The 17443-nt window shown below is 44.0% G+C and overlaps 2 protein-coding genes across 2 annotated transcripts in view; both read left to right on the top strand.

Moving 5' to 3' along the window:
* Nucleotides 1-789: 789 nt before the first annotated feature.
* On the top strand, nucleotides 790-5911 carry LOC134207183 (uncharacterized). The gene is made up of 2 exons (XM_062682909.1): nucleotides 790-1329; nucleotides 1559-5911. Exons 1-2 carry the CDS (start codon nucleotides 790-792, stop codon nucleotides 5909-5911), a joined length of 4893 nt encoding a protein of 1630 aa, XP_062538893.1.
* Nucleotides 5912-10085: 4174 nt separating this feature from the next.
* LOC134212540 (platelet glycoprotein V) overlaps nucleotides 10086-17443 on the top strand; it is a 32998-nt gene continuing 25640 nt past the window's right edge. The window contains exon 1 of the mRNA XM_062690505.1: nucleotides 10086-10541. Coding sequence (XP_062546489.1) covers nucleotides 10500-10541 — 42 coding nt within the window. The 5' untranslated portion in view covers nucleotides 10086-10499. The remainder of the gene's footprint in view (nucleotides 10542-17443) is intronic.

Genomic DNA, 17443 nt, shown 5'->3' on the forward strand with positions numbered 1-17443 from the left:
TTTTGCGTTGAGTAATTGAATATATTCCGCCTTATTTTTACAATATCTCACTGCCATCAGTATTTAAAATTGTTTTAGGAAGGTGTCGGCACATAAGGCTGTGCACTAGTGCGGACAATAAGTGCCTTTGTGGAGTGCAAACAAAGTGCTTGCAAAGAAATTCGCCATTTCGAGTGATTCGTTGGCGCGCTGGGATTGCCATCTTGGGTGGCGAAGAATAAATTCAAGTTTGGATGCGGATTACTATTGCGGAAGATTGGTGCTGAGCTGTTGCTGTGAAAGCGAATCCTTGGCAGGCAATTGGCGAATCGTCGTAGAGTGGGTGGCGACATTTGAGCGAACCGATTTGGGCGACTACGGACTGGCTGCAGATAAAGGGAAGTACACCATTGCATGTGTGGTCTGTGGCTTGCGATGCATGACGGGAGCCATTAGACTGTGGGTTGGATACACTGTGCGACGATTAAAAATAAATTCCATTTTGCATGTGAAATATTGTGTTTTTGATCGAAGTGAATCTGGTCCCTGTGGTTCGTTCGTTGCTAGTTGGTCTTGGATTCCGCTGATACCTGGTTGGCTCGATTTCCGTTGGTTGAATTCCTTTCGCTGTTGTCAATTTGGGTGGTCAGTTCGTCTCGCGGCGCGTAGAACATACGGTCGATTTGTTGTCATCAGTGCAGCCGGAGGAGATTGTAAAGTGCAGTGTAGTGTTCCCAGTGCAAACGAACTTCTTAGTGCAGACTTTGTACAGTGATTTCGGGGTGACTAGCGAGTGACTAAGTGACAATCATGCCCGAAGACTTAAGAAGTTTGCTTAAGAAGGAGAAGCGCCTTCTGAACAGTTTAGTGCTGGTGGAGAAGTTCGTGCAAGACTTTGACGAAGAACGAGACAAAAAAGAAGTTGAAGTTCGTTTGCAGCTGTTGGAAAATTGTGTGTCTGAGTTTTTTGTGGTGCGTGATAAAGTGGAGGTGTTGCTGGATGAAGCTGCTGATGAGGCAACCGCCAATCCAGATGAACCGGAGAAAGCTCGCAAAGTAAGGCTGGAGAGTGAATCGAGGAAGCGAGAAGAAGACAATTTAGCCATCGCTACGGACGTGGAGAACCGCTTCTGCAAGGCTAAGGCCGCGTTGGTAGATCGGCGTGTTAGAAAACCGCCAGGGAGTTCTTCGTCAGTCGTGGCTACCGGAACAAGCATTTCTAGGGTGAAACTTCCGGAGATAAAGCTCCCAACGTTCGACGGCAGGCTACGAGACTGGGTGTCATATCGCGATGCATTCAGAAGCCACCGACGGCTGGAGCACGATTCTAGTGCACATGGTTTGCTCAAGGTTGGATGGAGTCACGCTGCGATTTTGGGAATCGTCGCACAACTCCAAGGAAGTGCCTGCCTACCGGAACTTCCTGAAGAATCATTGTGCGGTTCTTCAATCAGTTGGATCGAGTCATTCAGTCTCCACCGATTTGAAGAAGCCGAAGATAAGTGTCAGCCATTCCTCAACGTCCATTGGTCGGTGTTGCTTTTGTTCCGAACCATTTCATCCTGTGTTTTCGTGCAAGCGGTTCATGAAGCTGAAGATCTCGGAGCGGTACGATGCAGTGCGGAGGAACGGTCTGTGTATGAACTGCTTATCGTCAGGTCATTTTTCCCGGAACTGCAGCAAAGGTTCGTGTCGTCAATGCGGGAAGAAGCATCATTCCCTCCTCCACACAGAGATGCACAGTGCCAGCACGAAGTCATCCGTTCCACAGACGATGAAGAGACCCCCAAGTGAACACCACCAACAGACACAGCATACGCAATCGGAACCACCAACACACCAGAAAGCACCAACCACAAACCACACCGAACCTTCCACTTCATTGCCAGTTGTCAATACACAATCGCATAGCACCAACCCACAGTTCGCCACAGACTATCCAAACACACTGCAACACACCACAGCCCTACCAACACAAACCAAGACCTCCACACGTCAAGTTCTTCTCTCCACTGCCATTGTGCGGATCTGCGATGCCAACGGAAGCTCGATGCTTGCCAGGGCACTACTCGATTCCTGCTCGCAGTATTGTTTTATTTCGTCCGAGTTTTGTCGACGCATGAAGCTTAAAGAGTTCCCGAATTATCTACCGGTAAAGGGCATCGGTAATACCGGGAGCGTGTCGAAGAAAGCTGTTAGCGGTACAATCAGCCCACGTTTCGATAGCATTTCGGAGTTCGAGGAAGTTATGCGGTTCAACGTCCTGCCGAAGCTGACGATTCCACTCCCATGTGAAGGGTTTGAAACTTGCCAGTGGAATCTCCCGGAGAGCATCGTATTAGCTGATCCTGAGTTCTACCACACATCGGACATCGATATGATAATCGGTGCCGAGTATTACCTCGACCTGCTGCAGGAAGGAAGGTTCAGGCTCAGCGAGAACGGCCCAACATTCCAAAACACCGTTTTCGGTTGGGTTGTATCCGGACGTATTCCTAGTAGCTCGATCTCCGTACCCGCCACATCCACCGCGTTGTGTTCCATGTCCGATCTTCAAGAACAGCTCACTCGTTTCTGGGATCTCGAGAGCTGTCATCTAGCGAGTACCTATTCCGTGGAAGAGTCCACATGTGAGGAGTTGTTCAAGAAAACCACTACACGCGACGTAGATGGTCGTTTCATCGTGAACCTGCCTAGGAAGGACCACGTAATCGGTCAGCTAGGTAGCTCCAGAGCTGTGGCGGAACGGCGGTTCCTTAGTCTGGAGAGAAGGCTATCGAACAACCCTCAGCTGAAGAAGCAGTATTGCGAGTTTATGAGGGAGTACGTGACAATGGGGCACATGGAAATGATACGCGAAGAAGATTTCTCTGGGGCGGCACACTACTTTTTGCCTCATCACGCCGTCTTGAAGCCGGACAGCACAACAACAAAATTGCGGGTAGTATTTGATGCTTCGTGCAAAACTTCGTCTGGTCTTTCGCTCAACGACGGGCTAATGATTGGCTCTGTGGTCCAGGACGACCTAATCTCGATTCATGCTCGATTCCGTCTTCACCGGATCGGCATTGTGGCCGATGTTACAAAAATGTATCGGATGATCAAGATGTGTCCACGTGATCAAAAATTGCAGCTGATTTTGTGGAGGAACGGCACCGACGAACCTATCGAAGTGTTTCAGCTCACGACCGTTACGTACGGCACCGCTTCCGCTCCTTTTCTAGCTACACGTTGTATGGTTCAGCTAGCAGAAGACGGAGAAGCTACACATCCTGGCGCAGCAAAGGTGCTGCGGAAAGATTTTTACGTCGACGATATGATCACTGGCGTCGATAACCCCGAAGAAGGAAAACGGCTGGTCGAAGACACAATCGCCCTCACAGACTCCGCTGGATTCACACTACGCAAGTGGAACTCCAACTGTGAAGAGGTGCTAAGGGAGTTGCAGCCTGATCGTTGTGATCATCGAGCGGAATTCGAAATGGACTCGTCACCTCCAATTTCAACCGTGAAAACGTTGGGTCTCGTCTGGTGCACCAGAACCGATAACTTCCGTTTCACCATGCCCGAGTGGAATACAACGTCGGTGGTTACAAAACGAGTTGTGATTTCCGACGCGTCCAAGCTCTTCGATCCATTGGGCCTGATAGGGCCAGTCGTCGCCGAAGCTAAAATCTTTATCCAGACACTATGGAAGCTGGAACTAAACTGGGATGACCCGCTCCCAAAAAACCTTCAGGCGTTTTGGTTGGACTACCGACGGAATCTTAGTTCTCTGGAATCCATTAGCATTCCACGATGGGTTGGATATACCCAAGAGTGTGTCGCAACCGAATGGCACGGATTCTGCGACGCTTCAGATAGCGCATACGGCGCTTGTTTGTATCTTCGCTGTACTTACGCGGACGGTTCTGTGCGTGTCCAGCTAATGATGGCCAAGTCACGAGTAGCGCCACTAGAGGACCTGAAGAAGAAGAAACGTAGGCAGACTACGCCCCGTCTTGAATTGTCATCCGCCCTGCTTCTCAGTCATTTGTACGAGAAAGTCAGTCAAGCCACCTCACTGGTAATTCCGTCGTACTTCTGGACCGATTCCAACATCGTAAAATTCTGGATTGCGTCGGCACCATCGCGATGGCAAACCTTTGTGGCGAATAGGGTGTCCGAGATCCAGCACCTGACGAAAGGCGGCGTGTGGAATCATGTTGCAGGCATTGAGAATCCAGCAGACGTTCTTTCGCGAGGAATATCAGCCACACAGCTAGAGTACCAGCCACTCTGGTTCAACGGACCTGTTTGGTTGCATCAAAGTCAAAGCTTCTGGCCTGCAACTCCAAATGTCAGCGTTGAACACTTTGATCCAGCCTCTCTTGAAGAACGGAAATCCGTAGCCCTGCCACTGCAAGTCACTACACCAAACGAAATATTCTCGCTACGGTCGACACTATTTTCTCTCGTTCGACTGGTGGCTTTATTACGTCGTTTCCGTCACAACTCGCAAAGAACGCACCGAACTTCCAGGAAACTCGGCTACATTAGCACGCAAGAATACGAAGATGCTCTACTGCAACTGGTTCACCTCTCCCAAGAAGAATGCTTTCCCCAGGAGATTGCAAGTCTGTCCCGGGAGGATCAGGTAAAGGACTCCTCTAGAATAGCATCACTCCACCCCATACTACGAGATGGTATACTTCGCGTTGGCGGCCGGCTCCGGAATGCAACTGTTTCGCAAAACCGGAAGCATCCAATCATTATTGATCCACGTCATCCTCTCGCTACGTTGGTAATCCGCCATTACCACGTGAAATTGCTTCACTCCGGACAACAAGTCGTCATCGCAAGCGCCAGAGAAAGATTCTGGATCCCCAACATCCGAAACCTGGTGCGTAAAGTTCTCCACGAATGTGTCACCTGCTTCCGCGTTAGACCAAGATGTTTGGAACAACTGATGGCTGAACTGCCACCAGAAAGGGTTACACCGGCACCGCCATTCCTGAAGGTCGGTGTGGATTACTGCGGTCCGTTTCTAGTTTCCTACCCCCATCGCCGAAGTACTCCAGTTAAATGCTTCGTTGCGGTATTCGTCTGCCTTGTAACGAAGGCAGTTCATGTAGAACTAGTCTCCGATCTCACAACGGAGGCGTTTTTGGCAGCACTAAAACGTTTCACCGCCCGGCGAGGACGACCGGTCCTCATAATGTGTGACAATGGCACGAATTTCGTTGGAGCAAAGCGGGAACTTCGACAGCTGTTGAACTTGTTTGAGCAGCAGCAATTCCAGAACGCCGTAGCTTGCAACGCCGCGAATGAAGGGATTGAATTCAAGTTCATCCCAGCAAGGTCGCCGAACTTTGGCGGTCTTTGGGAAGCCGCCGTGAAGTGCTTCAAGAACGCTTTCAAGAAGGTCATCGGAACCCGGACGCTGTTGTACGATGAAATGCAAACCGTGCTCACGCAGATCAAAGCTGTTTTGAACTCCAGATCCCTCACTCCGCTCAGTAACGATCCTGGAGATTACGAAGCGCTCACACCTGGGCATTTTCTGATACAGCGTCCACTAACTGCCATCGCTGAACCCGATCTGGACAATTTTCCAACCAACCGTCTCTCCGTCTGGCAAAGGGCGCAGGACTTTTCCCAGAAGCTGTGGAAAACGTGGACCACATTGTACCTTTCCGACCTGCACAACCGCACAAAGTGGACACGCCAACGTGACAACATTTCCGTCGGCACTATGCTTCTGCTGATGGACGAGCGGCTTCCGCCGCTGAAATGGAATTTGGGTCGTGTGACTGCCATTTTCCGTGGCTCAGACGATAACATCCGTGTAGTAGACGTGCGCACTACGAATGGGGTCTTCCGAAGAGCAATCTCGAAGATTTGCGTACTCCCTATACGGGACAACGCAAACTCAACCAGCGAAGAGGCATAACTCGCCTCCACCGGTGGTGCTTCGGCACCCGCGGAGGTCCTTGTGGCCTCCGCACTCCACCGCTATTCTACCTGTCCCGGGTCCCCGGGACAGTCGATCGTTCGGAGCCAACCCCATCAGTCCAAGACTATTTCCATGAACCCCCAGTCAGAGGTACAAACGCATGTTGGTGATGGTAGTTGTGAGCGTCCTCAAGAAGTCCTGTCCATCGAACTCTAGTTAGAGTAATCCGTTTGAGTCGGCCCCGGCTCTATTTTGTTGCATGGCTAATTTGTCACATTTCGCCGAGGTATATCCTGACATCAATCACTGGTCCAGAAGCTGCAGTCTTAATCGAAGTTTGGCCAACTCATCGACAATTCTGTGGCAACCGGATCAGCTCCATGGCGCGGTATGAGCTCACCGCAACCGTCAGGACCCTTGGTAACGATATGGTCGAATTTTCAACCCTTCCCAACCGTTGGACATCGTCACCGCCGCTGGTAGCGGCCGTGGAGGCCACGAGGGCCTCCGCTCCAGGCAAGTTGTTGTATTGTACATAAATCCAAGTGAAAAAGCACCCTCTCATTTTCAGCAACGTTTGATGCCTATCCGTCGTCGTCGAGGACAACCGCAAACAACCAAGAGGACCTCCCACCAGCGATCGATGCCCATTGTCCGTATGCACGAGGCAATCGACCACACCCCCGAAGAAGCACTACCGTCATCCGTTTCACCGTCAGCAATCAAGTCGCAGAGGTATCCAAGAAACCAGCAACCGCAGATGAATCCAAGCAAGAGATGCAGTCGTTACCCATAGCAAGAAACCCCAAAGCAAACATCATTCCCACCAGCCGTTTTGTGGACGGCATTCTCGAAGATCAAGAGAACCATTCCGAAATACAGTCAACCATTCGAAGCCCAATGAAACCATCGTAGTTCAACCAGTATCATCCGTCGCAGAACAGCACCGTCAGTTTGTACCAACGCCTAGTGAAATTACAAAATTAGTATTGAATTAGGTCTGCTATTGAATTTAGGAAGTAATTAGATTAATCAAGTAGTGAAATTGAAATCCATAGGTTTCAAGGCGGCCGGCTATGATTGTGCCAAAACACTAAATTAGTTTTTGTAGCTATGTTGCGAGAGCCACCCTAGCGTGTGGTCACTCATTCTCGCAGTTAGAATGCCCGGCGACCGCCGTACCGTATACTGCTAGGTAGGTGCCGATCGCCTCACGATCGTCTGCTGCTTTGCTCAAAACCACCAGCAGATGAGAAACAGCTGATATATTAGTTAGCAATAAACCTCCGCCGCGTTCGGTACTTTCGTTACGAAATACACCACTCGTACTTAGTTCCCCAAATAAAGTGTGTCATTCGATTGCAATAAATTGCAGTTTTGTATATCGCGTAAAACTAGTGTTCTTGTATTGATCATATCACCGCGCATCGCTCAATAAATCAAAAACCGGGTTGATTCCGAAATTTGCGTTCGATGTGCGTGAACACCATCCTTAATGCCGCCTACAAAGTGAAATCCCAGATCATCTTCCGTCGTCTGTGACCATTAGTGAATGAGTTCGTGGGAAGTTATCAAGCTGGCTTTGTTGACGGCCGCTCGACAACGGACCAGATCTTTATTGTACGGCAAATCCTTTAAAAATGTCGTGAATACCATCTGTTCGTTTATTTCAAGGCGGTATACGGCAGTATAGACCGCGTAGAGCTATGGAAAATTATGGACGAGAACAGTTTCCCTGGGAAGCTTATCAGACTGATTAAAGCAACGGTGGATGGTGTGCAAAACTGTGTGAAGATTTCGAGCGAACACTTCAGTTCGTTCGAATCGCGCCGGGGACTAAGACAATGTGATGGACTTTCGTGCCTGTTGTTCAACATTGCGCTAGAAGGTGTCATGCGGAGAGCCGGGTGTAACAGCTGGGGTACGATTTTCAACAGATCCAGTCAATTTATTTGTTTCGCGGATGATATGGACATTGTCGGCCGAACATTTGCAAAGGTGGCAGCCGCCTGAAACGTGAAGCTACAAAAGTTGGACTGGTGGTGAATGCGTCAAAGACAAAGTATATGCTTGTGGGCGGAACCGAGCGCGACAGGGCCCGCCTGGGAAGCAGTGTTACTATAGACGGGGATACCTTCGAGGTGGTCGAGGAATTCGTCTACCTCGGATCCTTGCTAACGGCTGACAACAATGTTAGTCGTGAAATACGAAGGCGCATCATCTGTGGAAGTCCGGCCTACTACGGGCTCCAGAAGAAACTGCGGTCAAAAAAGATTCGCCACCGCACCACCACCGTTCCCTTCCGATTCGTGCCTGTGAAACGGCGTGGAGCGCAGCGAGCGATGTGGGCAGACCAGGTGCAAAACGACTTGGCGAGCGTGGAGCGCATTCGAGGATGGAGAGGTGTGGCCTCGAACCGTGTATTGTGGCGTCAAATTGTTGATTCAGTGTTATCTGTTTAGATGTAGACTAAATAAATGAATGAAATTATGTCAGACTTTGCTCGACAAACATTATTCTTAAAGAATTTCTAAACAAATCTCTAAAATAAATCGTAAAAAAATTTCCTTAGAAATTTTTGAATTTTTTTTTTGAATTTTCAAGGAAATTCCTCAATTTCAAAGGATTTTCTGGCGAATTTTTGGAGTAATTTTAGAATGTCGGAAATTCCGTAAGAAATTTCTAAGGAAATTCCTGAAATTCCGTCCTAGAATGTTGGGAAGAATTCTCGGTGGAAATTCCGGAAGAATTACTGAAGAAATTCACGAGAAAATAGATTTCCCGATGGTATCCAAAGAAATTCCTGAAATAATTTTCGAAAGAGTTCTTGAAGGAATTCCTGAATGAATTATTTAAGATATTTACGAAAAAAAATGTTAGAAGGTAATTCTCAAAGAATTCTTGAGACACCTGAAGAATTCTGGACAGTAGTAAAACCCGGTTTTGAATCTGAATACTTCTTCGAATATTCTCAGAAATTGGAAGTTTTTAGACAAACACATTCCAAAGAATTAATAGAGACGTGTTGAATAAATTACTAAACAATCTATAGACGATAAAAAGCAATTGAAATTTCGTAATTGTAATCAACTGACATTTTTTTTTTAAATTGATTTGTCGCTTGACTGATTAACCTCTCCAATTATGGTTCTTACTACTGACGCCATGTTATAAATGAACCAAAAATGCTGGTGCCCCGCCATTACCAAAGCTCTGGCGCCGCCAGCGATAAAGAGCTTTCAATTAAAGCGTAACAGGAGTAGGTATTGATTTCAAAACTACATGCTCGTTTTCAATTTTCATGAGACCTGTGAAAGGTCAACGCCATCCTTCAGAAATAGTACATACATGAAGTACCCCACCCGGCCAAGACATTTCGATCAGAGATATGACGATCATAATGCATACCGGTTTGAAATCAGTAACGTGCATTAAAGGCTATTAACAAATTCTAGCAAACAAATAGTTGCTTATTCTCGTTTTGCACTCAAACTAGAACTGTATAAGTTAGACTTCTCAAGGTAATAATAAAAATTCTTTCATTTGAATCAATAGAAAAAGAGCCCTTTTCTCGGACCATCATGACTCATGCTTTAAAGCACAAGTCTTCAACATTAGTAATTATGTAATTATATGCTCACTTACTGTTAGCTTTAACGCTATCGTTCCACATGAAATGTGTTCACAGTATCCGCATCAATACAGAAAGAACATCGCAAACATATTCATGTTCAAGACTGATCCAATACAACGCAAAGGTCTAGAATCGCAGATTAACGCGACACGATCACCTTGGCGCATCGGGTACCGACGGGCTGAGTCTGAGACCCCGCGCAAGTAAGTCTGATGGTGCTCTCGAGCTGTAAACACGAGAAGAGCGTGAGAGCGAAAGCCGATGCGCGTTGTTTCCGTTCTATTTGTGTGGATGTAGGTATCTAGGGTTATGATTTGTGAATGAAAACAATGAGGGCTTCCCGCTAATTCATTGTTGTTAGTTGCTCCTTGGCCATAGGCGTTGAGCAAAATAATGCACCTTCACAACCCTTTTTCCTGAGCATGGCACGATCACACGAGTGTAGAATTTCTCTAACGAATGATCGCGCGCGCGCGCCAGTCAAAGGCGCTCTGCGTGCTGGAGTTAAGATGAGATGAAGGAAAACGTTAGCACCCACTCGACCGCGGTCAGTTCTCGTTTGACGATTCCTCAAACAGCATCTATTATGAGTGATCGCGCGCGCACCTAACGATTGATTGTTTCATTCTTGGTTCTCAAGTGCTTGGACGCCTGACTGACCCTGATCACAATCGGTTTGGTGATCGTCAACGTAATTCCGAAAACTGAATTGTGGTCATTAGTGAAGGTAAAGCTGAGGACGAACGGAAGATCAATTTTGATGTGTTTAACTTGTGTGTTTGGAATCGTTAGAATAATCTTCGCTATACAAACGCGTTATTTGATCTGTGACCTTCAAAATTAAGACAGATTATAGACCTCAGCTCAGTTCTCACATGCTGTTGACTTACTGATAATGAAGCCCTGGTCATCAGCATCATTGTCAACATTGAATGGAAAACGCGGAACAAGATGATGACGCATTTGTACAACTGCAGCCAACGATTCACGAAGGTTAGTAGTGCAGCTGCATTTTACATTCCTGTACACCTTTTTAAGGAAAACAACGTTTGATAACATTGGTGAGTCAATGGAGATAAATAGAAAGGAATTGCTTAGGGGCCGTTCAAAAATTACGTCCAAGGTTTGAGGGGGGGAGGGGGGTCAGAGTTTTGTGACAGTTTGTGACAGGGGGAGGGAGGGGGGTTCGTCTTATGTGACGTCCGTCCACAAGAAAAAAATACTGAAAGCATTTTAGAAACAACTTGCATTTTAAAAACATTCAAACTGTTAGTAAGGGACAAAACTCACTATGTTATTGTGAAAATAATGTACGAAAAAGATAAACCACAGTAATCGCTAAAATATAAATGAGATATGTACGTACAGGGGGAGGGGGGGGTCAATTATTTGTGACAGTTTGTGACAGGAGGGGGGAGGGGGGTTGAAAATGCCGAAAAACGATGGACGTAATTTTTGAACGATCCCTTACAACTCCAGCTTCTTGGGAGGCGATGGAGCGTATCGAGAAAGAGTAACCATGTTCAGCACAACACCATTCGTTCTTTCTTATTTGTGCTTCCCCGCCGCCGCCGGTCTATAATTGAATGGATCGCAGATGTGCTGCCGGACGCTTGAATATCGTCAGCTTTTAACTACCACCATATTATAGGATGGCGTGTATTGCATTGTTTGTAAATAGAAACATACAACGTGGTTCTTCTCCAGACTGGTTGATCTGGTATTGTAGGATGGAAGTGAGTCATGCTACTCTGCGTGGCGCTCGCTGTTCTGAGCACTTGTTGGCGTTCAATAATTTTCTGTTTCAGCAGACTTGTCCGATGCAATCAATCAACATTGATAGCAAAGACATGTTTTCTATAGCAAGTGATCTGTTAATATGCATTATTTAGGGAAACTTTGATTGAAACCCAAATCCATTCTTTTCTCGAAAATATTAAAGATATTATTTGTTTCATCATTTAATTACTTATGGGTTCTAAGCAAAAGATCTCCGTCCTGGACGACTGTTTACCTTTGCGACCCGGGCCCAGGTTGGATTCCTATCATTTTTTTATGGATGCCTTCCTGATGATTTCGCAGAACTCCGCACGCTTCGGGCAGGCTTTCGTAGTAGCTCGGCAATTTGGTAAGTCCACGAGGTACAACTATTCAACTGTCTGGGATTTTGCAAACCGGCCGATTTTGTAGGCCTTGGAAGTACATTGGAAACCAGTCAAATCAAGTTGTATTGCGTGGGTTTGTTGACGTCGAGATGAATAAACTGAAGAAAGCCCTGGAGAACAGCGTGCTAAAACCTTCCAAGGCCTATGTCTGAAACTCGATTATGCATATGTACAACATGTGATAGATTTAGTTCGGAAACGCTATTGGAGGGTAACCGCCCTCTTCGTTCCGTCGACTTCGTCCCATATACCGGACGTTGTTCTCCGCTGCGTCGTTAATGGCTGCTTTGACCGTATTCCGGACTGCTGAGGGGCCCCATCGAGCTCACCCTCTTCCGGCAACGCTGCCTCGAGATGCTGCGCTTATGCAGTGGCGACTTTGTTCGGTGTACAATTGTAGTAATTTCGTTGTTTCCAGTGTATATCGATGTCCTTTTTTTTTTTTTTTTTTTATTTTTTTTTTTTTTTTTTTTTTTTTTTAACTAATTTTATTTGCTAATTATCTAATACATGTATTCATCTCTTAGACTAGGTGTTCCGTGTTTTCTTAACACTATCATCCTTATTTGCTATGTTACGCTTTTAGTTATTATTAATACATTTCAATTGCCTCTAGCAGTTAGAATTTTTTTCCTCTGGTTGAATTGAACCATGTAGGAATTACAATGTTTTCTACTTAAACTAAACTTAACCTATTTTATACTAAGGGTACAAGGAGTTAATCGTTGCAATAGAAGATTGCAACGATTTTTGTCTAAAATTGGAAATTATTTTGTTGGACATTTGTTGCAATGTCTCAATATTAGAAATTCTATGAAGTTCATTGGTACTATACCACGGAGGCAACTTCAGAATCATTTTCAAAATTGTATTTTGAATCCTCTGGAGTGCCTTCTTTCTGGTATTGCAGCAACTAGCCCATATTGGCACAGCATACAACATGGCAGGTCTAAAAATTTGTTTGTAAATCAAAAGTTTGTTCTTAAGACAAAGTTTTGATTTTCTGTTTATAAGTGGATATAGGCACTTAATATATTTGTTACATTTGGCTTGAAGGCCTTCAATGTGATTTTTAAAAGTTAATTTTTGATCTAGCAGAAGTCCTAAATATTTAGCTTCGCTAGACCAATTAATTGGAACCCCATTCATAGTGACAATATGTCTGCTAGAAGGTTTCAAATAAGAAGCTCTCGGCTTATGTGGGAAAATTATAAGCTGAGTTTTGGAAGCATTCGGGAAATTTTCCATTTTGCAAGTAAGTGGAGAAAATATCCAAACTTTTTTTGTAATCTACTACAATGACACGAAGGCTTCGCCCTTTGGCTGAAAGGCCCGTGTCATCTGCAAACAAAGATTTTGACACCCTGGTGGTAAATCAGGTAAGTCAGAAGTAAAAATGTTATACAATATGGGCCCCAATATGCTGCCTTGGGGACACCAGCCCTTACAGGTAATCTATCAGATTTAGTATTCTGATAGTTTACCTGCAGTGAACGATCTGATAAATAATTTTGGATCAGTTTAATGATGTACAGAGGAAAATTAAAATTCATCAATTTTACAATCAAACCTTCATGCCAAACACTGTCAAATGCTTTCTCTATATCAAGAAGAGCAACTCCAGTCGAATATCCTTCAGATTTGTTGAGCCGAATTAAGTTCGTAACTCTTAATAACTGATGAGTGGTTGAATGCCCATGGCGAAAACCAAATTGCTCATCAGCAAAAATAGAATTGTCATTAATATGAACCATCATTCTATTTAAAATAATCTTTTCAAACAGTTTGCTTATTGAAGAAAGCAAACTGATTGGGCGATAACTAGGACTCCTAGGAGCCTCAGCTGGATTTTTGTCCGGCTTCAAAATTGGAACAACTTTGGTGTTTTTCCATTTATCTGGAAAGTATGCCAATTGAAAACATTTGTTAAATAAATTAATCAAAAATGATAAAGAGCTCTCAGGAAGCTTTTTGATAAGTATGTAGAAAATACCATCATCACCCGGAGCTTCCATATATTTAAATTTTCTAGTAATAGATCTCACTTCATCCAAATTGGTTCCCAACGAAGGGTCAAAAACATTCTCTTGATTGAGAATGTCTTCGAAGCTCCGTGTAACCTGATCCTCAATTAGACTAGTGAGACCGAGACTAAAATTATGGGCACTCTCGAACTGCTGAGCAAGTTTTTGAGCCTTTTCGCCATTTGTTAATAAAATTTTATTTCCCTCTTTAAGCGCTGGAATTGGCTTTTGAGGATTTTTAAGAATTTTCCAAAAGGGTTTCGAACTGGGATCCAACTTCGAGACATTATTCTCAAAGTTGGTATTTCTCAGAATAACGAAACGTTTTTTAATTTCAATTTCATTTTGCAAATCTCGCCAAATAACTTTCAACGCGGGATCGCGAGTTCTTTGGTATTGCCTTCTTCTCACATTTTTAAGACGGATCAGTAGCTGAAGATCGTCGTCAATAATAATGGAGTTGAATTTAACTTCACATTTCGGAATTGCAATGCCTCTGGCTTCGACAATTAGATTTGTCAAAGATACGAGAGCATTATCAATATCACTTTTGGTATCGAGAGGAATATCAACATCAAAATTCCTATCGATATACGTTTTATAAATCCCAATCAGCTCTATGATAATTAAAAGTAGAGCTGATTGGATTGTTAATGGCTTCTTGTGAGTTTTCAAACGTCACAGGAAGGTGATCAGAGTCAAAGTCAGCATGAGTTACCAATTGGCCACACAGCTGACTTGAATCCGTTGAAACTAAATCAATTGTAGAAGGTTTTCGACTGGAAGAAAAACAAGTTGGTCCATCGTGATATTGAATAGTATAATATCCCGCAGAACAATCTTCAAATAAAATTTTACCATTGTAATTGCTTTAAGCATTATTCCATGAACGGTGTTTTTGCATTGAAGTCACCAATTACGAAGAATTTTTGATTTGTTGCGAGTCAGAATTTGAAGATCAGCTTTCAACAAATTCTTTGCTGCCCATTGCATTGAAAAGGCAAGTAGGCTGCAATGAAGGAAAATTGTCCAAAATTTGTTTCAACAGAAACTCCCAAGGTTTCGAAAACTTTGGTTTCAAACGAAGAATATAATTTATATTTGATACGTCTATTAATGACAATGGCGACCCCACCACAGGCGCTGTCAAGACGATCATTTCTGTAGATAAAATAGTTTGGATCTCTTTTAATGGAGAGTCCTGGTTTTAAATACGTTTCAGTTATAATGGCAATATGCACATTATGAACTGAAAGGAAGTTGAATAATTCATCTTCCTTACCCTTTAGAGAGCAGGCATTCCAATTTAGAACTTTCACACAATTATTTGGATCCATTGAAACAGAGTCCGATAACAATTTTTGTGTGTACTTTATACCAACCTGAACAGCTTCAGGAATGGTATTTGCTTTGAACATTGCATCAATCATGTGATGCAAATTGTTCAGTTAAAAATCAAAATCGGAAGCAGTCATGCTACCTGAATCAACAACATGACCGTTATTTTCCGTTGGGACATGGGTATAAACCTCATTTTGAGAAGAGAAATTTGGTCTACCAGCAGCGATGTTTGCATACGTAGGTACATTGGAAAATTGGAATTTACTGAAGTGCTTGCTACCCGTTGACGAGCGGCAAAATTTGTTTGTGAATTGTGGTGGGTATGAATTGCTCGACCGGTAACCGGTTTCGAAATTTGAGCGTTTGAAAAATTTCTACCCGTCGAATCTGGGATCCGATTGAATTTCCCGTCATCAATTTTGCACGGAATTCAAAACTTTTGCGTGAAGGGCATTCCCAGAAATTGGATTTATGATTGCCCCACAGTTTGCGCACTTAAATTTATTGGAATCTTCTCTCACAGGACATGCGTCCTTGGCGTGAGAGGTTCCACCACAAATCATGCATTTAGCATCCATGTGACAATGTTTGGTTCCATGACCCCACTTTTGGCACTTACGGCACTGGGTAGGGTTTTGAAATTTCCCCAGGCCTACGGAAATGTTCCCATGTAACACGGACATGAGACATAATACAGGCCTTTTCCAACTTTTCATATTATTTAGTTCACTTTTGTTAAAATGAACTAAATAAAATTCTTGAGAAATGCCCTCTGGGAAGTACCAGAATGGGATTTCTTTTTCATCTTAATTACTTGGACTGGTGAAAATCCAAGTAATTGAGAAATTTCAATTTTAATCTCATCCAGTGATTTGTCATCACTGGGGAGACCTTTCAAGACGACTTTGAACAATCGCTCAGTTTTGTCGTCGTATGTGAAGAATTTATGGCGCTTCTCAGTTAAATAGTGAAGAAGACGTTTGCGATCGTCAAAGGATCCCGGCAAAACGCGGCAGTCACCCTTCCTAGCAATCTGAAATGAAACCTTGATCCCTGAAGGTTACTCAAAATCTCATTCCGGAAGCCAGAAAACTCGGCAACAGATACCACAATTGGCGGAATCCTTTGCTTTTTCGCATGAATCGAATCACCTGGGCTAGAGAGTAGATTTGATTTGCTCAATTTCATCATTAATCAAATCGAACTGATTGCTCAGTTCGATTGGAGAAGAATTATTTCCGATATTAGAGTTAGAAGGAATATCTGAATTCTCCAGCTTCCTTCTATTTTTTCCGCGCTTGGGCAGGACGGTCTTGAAACCTTGTTTCTTTGAAGGAAGTGGAGAATTCAGAGACTCCCCTTCCTCTTGTTTTTGTTAATACTCATTGCTGAGCGTGGAGACGTGACCTTCTAAGAGGTTTTTTCCCAGAACGGTGTCCCTGCAGGATTACCACCGCTTGTCGGAATTTTACTTCCGCAAACGGGTCCAACGTAAAACGAAGGCACGGGTCCTTGCAAAGATCGTAACGGGATCAGTGGGTACAAATAGCGCTAAGAAGCACCGTTGAAATTAAAATAGCTTCGGGTAGTATTAAAAACTTCCTTCCGCAAAGAGAGAAAGAACCGCACAGCACGAAAGCACGATGCGGTCTGATGTCCTTTTTTTTCGTTAGCGTGGGTCGTGTGTGTGATCCGGGTTTCTTGTTAGATGTCAGGGTTGTTACGGAGATCCAGAAATATTTTCCGCGCCAAATCCGCGCCGACTAAAATCAAATCCGCGCCATTTCCGCGCGACATGAAATCCATTCCGCGCCAAATCCGCGCGATCCAGATATAAATTCTAATTAAATACACGGTATATGTCAATTTTTGTATAACAATTTATTGAACGTCTTCTCTTCAAGTTCTTTTTTTTACAATATTACTGATTTCATGATTTAAAACTCAAAATGCTAATAGGACTAATAATACCGCAGTAAGTATTACAACCCTTCTAAATGGCCTTATTCACCACTAGAAGTACTGAATATAAGGGAACAAGAACTAAACAGTCAAAACTATTTGCATAAGCACCGCCTTTTGGATTAGATGATGGGTTTGGCATGTTTTGTTCCGTCATTGTCAGGGCTTTTTTTGTTGATAGAACTTTATAAAATTCGGCCCAAAGTACGTTGATATACAAATGAATGTTAAGGCCAGATTTGATAATAATTGATTAAAGATAAACGTGGCAAATATTAAAAAATCTGCCAAAATCGCCATTTCTTTTGAAGTATTTAATTATGCAGCTTTGTTATAGTCATTGATCACAAGACAAACTTGCGTAGATATTAAGGAATTAGATAATGAAGCTCCGTTTTTAAAA

Source organism: Armigeres subalbatus, chromosome 1 (genome assembly GCF_024139115.2).
Source record: "Armigeres subalbatus isolate Guangzhou_Male chromosome 1, GZ_Asu_2, whole genome shotgun sequence".
In the NCBI taxonomy this organism is placed as follows: Eukaryota; Metazoa; Arthropoda; class Insecta; order Diptera; family Culicidae; genus Armigeres; species Armigeres subalbatus.